General features: G+C 39.1%; 1 protein-coding gene across 1 annotated transcript; it reads left to right on the forward strand.

Annotated features, from left to right (window-relative positions):
* Nucleotides 1–1,075: 1,075 nt before the first annotated feature.
* Nucleotides 1,076–4,057, forward strand: LOC109213197. The gene is made up of 3 exons (XM_019376958.1): nucleotides 1,076–2,122; nucleotides 2,315–3,029; nucleotides 3,195–4,057. Exons 1-3 carry the CDS (start codon nucleotides 1,076–1,078, stop codon nucleotides 4,055–4,057), a joined length of 2,625 nt encoding a protein of 874 aa, XP_019232503.1.
* Nucleotides 4,058–6,808: the final 2,751 nt, after the last annotated feature.

Raw genomic sequence — 6,808 nt, forward strand, 5'->3', positions numbered from 1 at the left:
CATAGGACTTATGGAACCAAAGCAGAAGAGGAAGAAATTGGAGAGATATAGGAGGAGAATTGGTATGCTATAGGCTTTCTCAAATGTATCTAACAAAATATGGGTGTTTGTGGATGATGATCATGGGGTGGAAATTGTGTATGATCTGGAGCAGCAATTGACATTAAAGCTTACAAACCTGGACACTCAACTGTCATTCTTGGTCACTTTTGTATATGCAAAATGTGATTCCATTGAGCGTATAGAATTATGGTATAGTTTGTACAATTTAGCAAGTGATATGTCCTTACCGTGGCTTGTAGGGGGGGACTTTAATGTTATATGGGATGAAGAGGAGAAATTTGGAGGATTACCTGTATCTCTAAATGAGATCAATGATTTTAGACACTGCATTAACACATGTAATCTCAGTGACTTGGGCTTCAAAGGCAGTATATATACATGGTGGAATGGGAGGGGTGAAGCTGATTGCATTTTTAAAAGGCTGGACAGATGTTTGGGTAATTTTGAGCTGCAGCAACTATGGCCTAGCATAGAGGTAACTCATCTAGCCAAAACAGGATCTGATCACAGTCCAATGCTACTGAATTTTAATCCTAATGCTGCATCTATCACGAAAGCTTTCAAGTTTTTGAATTTCTGGTGTAAACACTCATTTTTCAAACAAGTAGTAAGGCAGAACTGGCAGGTAGATTTCACAGGTGATCCTTTCTTTTTGTTCAATCAAAAGCTGAAAAAATTAAAGAAAGCATTATCAGTGTGGAGTAGAACAACTTATGGTGACATCTTCCAAAAGATTGCAAGTCTTAAGGAAGTAGTACTGGTCCATGAAGCACAATTTGAGAGGGTTCCTACTTTTCGAAATAGAGAGAGGCTACAGAAGGTTCAAGCAGAACTAATCAGATATTTAGCTTTGGAGGAGGAATTTTGGAAATAAAAGTTTGGGATGTCTTGGTTCCAGGATGGAGATAGAAATACAAAGTTTTTCCATGCCCAAGTAAATGGAAGAAGAAGAAGACTACAGCTGAAAAGGGTGCAGGATCAAAATGGTAACTGACTAGAAGATAGCAATGAGATGGCAGAAGAAGCAGTGAGGTTTTTCAAAGCTCAATTCCATGAAGAGACAGTTCCATCATCTTTTGATATCATAGATCATATTCCAAATTTGATTGATTCAGTACAGAATCTGGAGCTGATCAAACAACCTTCTAAGGATGAAGTAAAGAATGCAGTGATGGGATTAAATGGAGAAAGTGCAGGGGGTCCTGATGGGTTTATAGGAAGTTTTTTCCATTCTTGTTGGGAGATAATAGGAGATGACATTGTAGAGATGGTTAAAGCTTTCTTCAGTGGTCATGAATTGCCAAGATTTATAACTCACACTAATCTAGTGCTACTACCAAAAAAGAAAGAAGTTGTTTCCTTCTCAGACATGCGACCTATTAGTCTTAGTAACTTTGTTAACAAGATATTTTCTAGAGTTGTACATGAGAGAATAGCAGGACTGCTCCCAAATTTAATATCTGAAGAGCAGGCTGGATTTGTAAAGGGCAGGAGTATAGTAGAGAATGTTTTGCTAACTCAAGAGATCATTACTGACAAAAGACTTAGAACCAAAGCTGGACCAAATGTAGTGATCAAATTGGACATGGCCAAGGCATATGATCGACTGTCATGGCTTTTCTTGACTAAAGTGCTGCGGAAGATGGGCTTTGGAGAGAGGTTTATTGGTGTGATATATGGGATTGTTGCAAACAACTGGTATTCTGTCTTGTTGAATAGACAGCCATTTGGTTTTTTCAAGTCAACAAGAGGGGTGAAGCAAGGTGATCCATTATCACCTACCTTGTTCATATTGGCTGCAGAAGCTCTATCGAGGGGATTAAATTCACTGCACAGAAATTTACACTGTTGTGGCTTTGGACTGCCCAAGTGGAGTCCCAAAAATAATCATCTTGCATATGCAGATGATACAATAATTTTTTCGTCTTCTGATGCAACTTCACTGAGTTTGATCATGAGGATTTTAACAGCATATGAAAGTGCATCTGGACAGCTCATTAACAAAAGTAAATCTGCCATTTATATGCATCACTCAGCAGGTGAAGAGGTGGTCAATCAGGTACAAGCAGTCACAGGTATTGCTAAACAGGAGTTTCCATTTACTTAACTTGGTTGTCCTATTTTTTATTCTAGAAGAAGAATGGATTACTACCAAGGGCTGCTGACTAAGGTTATGGATAAATTGCAAGATTGGAAAGGAAAACTACTGTCTATATGAGGAAGAGCTGTATTAATTTCACATGTGCTGCAGAGTATGCCCATACATTTGTTGTCATCTGTGAACCCTCCATCATATGTAATAAATAAGCTCCATAAGATATTTGCTCAATTCTTCTGGGGAAATACAGTAGGTGAGGCCAACAGGCATTGGGCTTCATGGAGTACACTGTGTCTACCATGTGAAGAAGGGGGTGTGGGATTTAGATCATTACATGATGTTTCCACAGCTTTGTTTTGTAAGCTTTGGTGGAATTTTAGAACAAAACCTAGCTTATGGAGTTCCTTCATGAGTCAGAAGTATTGCCAGAAGTTAAATCCCATAATTGTACCTTGGAGAGATGGATCTCATGTGTGGAGGAAAATGTTGGAGTGTAGAGAATTAGTAGAACATCAAATAATGTGGCAGCCTAAGATGGGATCTTCACTATTTTGGTTTGAAAATTGGACTGGATTGGGAGCTCTGTACTTTGTTACCCCTCCTAATTTTGTAGTTGATGAATCCATCCAGAATATCTATGATGTAGTGGACAATGGCCAATGGGATGAGGGAAAGATCAGAGAAGCATTACCTGAAGATTTAGCGGATCATATTATATGGCAGTTGAAACCTCCAGTTGTTCATGAGGTTCTTGACAAGCCACATTGGATGCTTGAAACAAAAGGAGAGTTCAGTGTGAAGTCAGCTTGGGAGTACTTGAGAAGGAGAAATGAACCATGCAATGCATACAAGAAAATTTGGGTAAAAGGTCTGCCTTTTAAGATTTCTTTCTTTATGTGAAAAGTTTGGAGAAATAAACTGCCACTAGATGATTTCTTCAAAAGGTTGGGATATCTTATGGCTTCAAAATGTTGGTGTTGTTCTGAGCCAAAAGAAGAGACAATGTAGCATCTCTTTTTCTCTTCATATGCAGCAGTAAGAGTTTGGAAATATTTCTTAGGGCATGCTGGAATTAATATGGAGGGGATATCATTTCATCAAGCAATAACTAAGTGCTGGACAACAGAGGTAGTGCCCAGATTGCAACCTATTATTCAAGCTCTTCCAGCTGTGATAGTGTGGGAGCTATGGAAAAGAAGAAATAGCTATAAGCATGGGGAGGCTGTCACTGTAGATAGAGTCATTTATCAGATATCCACAACTATGCAATCACTTGTTCAGCTCAGAAAACCTTCTCTCCAACAGGTACCACATAGATGGCCAGAACTGTTGCATATGCTGGAATCATATCTGCCTAAGTTGAGCTTCACTAAGGTCCTATGGGAGTGTCCAAAAGCAGGATGGATAAAGGTTAATACAGATGGGGCTTCTAGGGGTAATCCTGGGAGAAGTTCAATAGGTTTTGTGTTGAGAAATGAGGAGGGAGATCTAATCTATGGATGTGGAAAAGAAATACAAGAAGGAACAAATACTGAAGCTGAAGCAAAAGCAATTTTGGAAGCACTGAAATTCTGTGTACTGCATGATTATGTGTTGATTGAACTGCACACAGATTCCATGATGCTGAGGAATGTACTTAATGGGGAATGGAAGATACCATGGGGTATAGTTCAACAGGTGGAAGAAATCAAGGAGCTACTGACTAAAGCAAATGTTTCTGTGGCTCATACACTCAGGGAAGGAAATAAATTGGCTGATCACTTAGCCAATTATGCATTGGATTTTGGAGATATTGAGGCACAGGAATTTTGGGAGCTGGATATCCAAGGGAGGAGGATTGTGAATGATGACAAATCTCAATGTCCATACTTACGAGTGAAAGTAGCAAGAAGATAATGGGTAAGGTGGCAACAAGGTGGAGGTATAGATTGGAAATGGCAGACCTGGGCAATCTAAGGCAGAAAATTAAGATGAGAACAAGGAGACTCATGATATGTTATGGTCAAATCCTTGAGGAGGAGATCATAGCATATAATTTTTCCACTAACCATGTTTTCTTTTTTGCAGGTACTGGCAGTAGCTCCTTGCTGCAATTAGGAATCAACCTTCCATGAGTGGTATTAGTACTATGTGCTCATTCCCATGAAGGAAGATTACTAAGGAACATCAGGGAATTAGGGAGAGCTTTCAGAACAGCAAATGATATAGCTTGGCTCCAAAGTCATTGTGGATTGTTATCAAAGTTACACAGGTTATATAGGGTAATCAATCATATAGAGTGTCACATGAGAGTGCCAGGAAAAATGTATGTTTACACACATTTTAACCGGACATCAACTACAAAGAACATAGTGCAGGACTTGAACAGATATAATTCGAAAGAGACATTGGTACTTCAAAGTTTGATGCAGTACATTAAGTCTTCACATCATACAGGGAACCAGGCAAGTTTGGATATAGTGCAAACACCATTGCCTACATGGACCATCACTATGATTTTGCTTTGCATTTTGATACAAATCCAAAGGGTGGTATTAGCACCTAGTGCTCATTCCCTTGGAGGAGTGTTAAATGCAGGCAAAAATAATAATGCATGGTACAATAGGCACAGCAGATGGCAAAGTACACAGAAGCATAAAACATGCAGTTGTTTGAGATGGAAATCAAAAATGGAAACTAATATAGTGATCCTGCATTGTATTTTAGTACGAATCCAAAGGGTGGTATTAGCACCTAGTGCTCATTCCGTTGGAGAAGTATTAAATGCAAGAAAATGCAGGAATGCAAGGGGAAGCAGACTCAATATATGGCAAAATTCATACGAGGCTACATGTTTCATATCATTGATCTGGAGGTTATAGATGGGAATGAAGAGGAGATTGTGGATCATTTTTCAAATGAAGTATAATATACAAACAATCCATGATCAACAATATACAATGGGCACAAGTAGGAACAACTAGAGAGCACAGAAAGAAAAAGGAAATATCAGCAAGTGGATAAAGATCTGGACGAAAGGCAGCTTTTGGAGAGGAAATTTGGAACCAATGGTCACACTCAAGACTGTCATACCACTACAATATGATAGACTGACAGATATAGAGGGACAATATACAAATAATACAAAAGAAACAGGTGTGGGAGAAGGTGAAAATGGCAGCAGATGTTCGAGGATCACAGAAAATTTCACAGCATTTCAGCGTAAGGATTGGTATAGTGCAGAAGTATCATTTATGTCCAGATTTCATAAGGAGAAAATGGCGATCAAAAGGGCAAGGACACTGATAAGTGAAGTGCAGGAATTGGTGCAGCAAGGGGATACAGTAACAAAAGTGGCTATCAAGGTTAAATCAGGCTATTCTTGCAAACACCGGGCAGCTGACGTTATGGAGCTTCAATGGCTAGTTTTTAAATTGTTTAGATTTTTTAGACTTGGTTATGTAATATCAAGGTGGAATATCTCACTCCTCTTTGATAATAGGATATATATAGGTATCAAAGTTGAATTTTTACATTTTGTAAGACCTCCAGACATGATTTTGTTTTTGTTGATTTAGATATATAAAATAGCCCTAGGCATACTGCCTAGTGGATTTTGCCAAAAAAAAAAACCCTAAACCCTCTCTCTTGGGCGACATGCAGAACTAAGGGCTGCCATGGACGTGCAGCCCTCTCCCTAGCTTCAAGCTGTGGGAGAGATGGATTCCAGCCCTAAAACAAATACATATGCTTCATTACTGTCGTCCAAATCACAACCAGTAACCAAAACAATCCTTAGACCTGTCCAACATGTTCATGGACAACTAATGATGCAATTTTCGTTTAAGGAATTGGAGGAATATGCAATTGAAGAAGGCCTTCACCAAGCTGTGGTGATGAAGCTGTCATATGGTGCGCCAGAGCTGCTAGAACTTCGAAATATGATTCCAGCACAAGTTGGGATTAAAGGTCGCTGCTTGATAGGCTTGCTCGCGTTTCGGCAGTTGTTGATTCGTTGTGATGCACATGAGAATTTTGTAGCAGTTGTCTCAAAGTAGGTTGGTTATCTACAGTACAAAGGACAACAACATCAATATCGTACATTCCCATGGACTTAAGATTACAATCCTAAGGCGGAGACGTCAAAAGCAGTGGCATGGGTGTCGTTTCCTGATTTGCCGACGAACTTATTTGCGAAGAAGCCTTTATTATCAATTGCATCAGTTGTGGGAAAACCTATTGCTATTGATAAAGCAACAAAAACTAGGACAAGACCTAGCACAGCTAGGGTAAAGGTAATTCTTGATCTCCTTGACAAGCATCCCAAGAATATAAAGTTACAATTTATCGACGAGAAATCTGGTAAGGTTATTGAGCATCTACAGGATTTTCTGTTTGATAATCTTCCATCATATTGTAATGTGTGCAAAAGACAAGGACATGCTGGTGAAGATTGTCGTTCATTGATTAAAAGGAATAGGGCGAATGATGATATGCAACAGGAGGAAAATTTGATCGACAACACTGTTGATAATGATCGTGTACTACATGCTGAAGTTTTGGCTTTGGCTGAGGAGATGAGCAAGGTGGAAAAATTACAAGGGGATGCTAGGGATTATTTAAATGCTAAGGCGCAGCAAAAATCTAATGCATCAATTGATGGTCCAC

The sequence above is a fragment of the Nicotiana attenuata genome, unplaced genomic scaffold (assembly GCF_001879085.1).
Source record: "Nicotiana attenuata strain UT unplaced genomic scaffold, NIATTr2, whole genome shotgun sequence".
Taxonomy (NCBI): domain Eukaryota; kingdom Viridiplantae; phylum Streptophyta; class Magnoliopsida; order Solanales; family Solanaceae; genus Nicotiana; species Nicotiana attenuata.

Excerpts from the sequence above, each read along its gene's own strand:
- LOC109213197 (XM_019376958.1), top strand. The coding sequence starts at position 1,076 with ATGGCAGAAGAAGCAGTGAGGTTTTTCAAAGCTCAATTCCATGAAGAG. Across the intron at positions 2,123-2,314 it reads GTGAAGAGGTGGTCAATCAG|AGTATGCCCATACATTTGTT; the intron begins GTACAAGCAGTC and ends CATGTGCTGCAG. Across the intron at positions 3,030-3,194 it reads CAAGAAAATTTGGGTAAAAG|CAGTAAGAGTTTGGAAATAT; the intron begins GTCTGCCTTTTA and ends CTTCATATGCAG.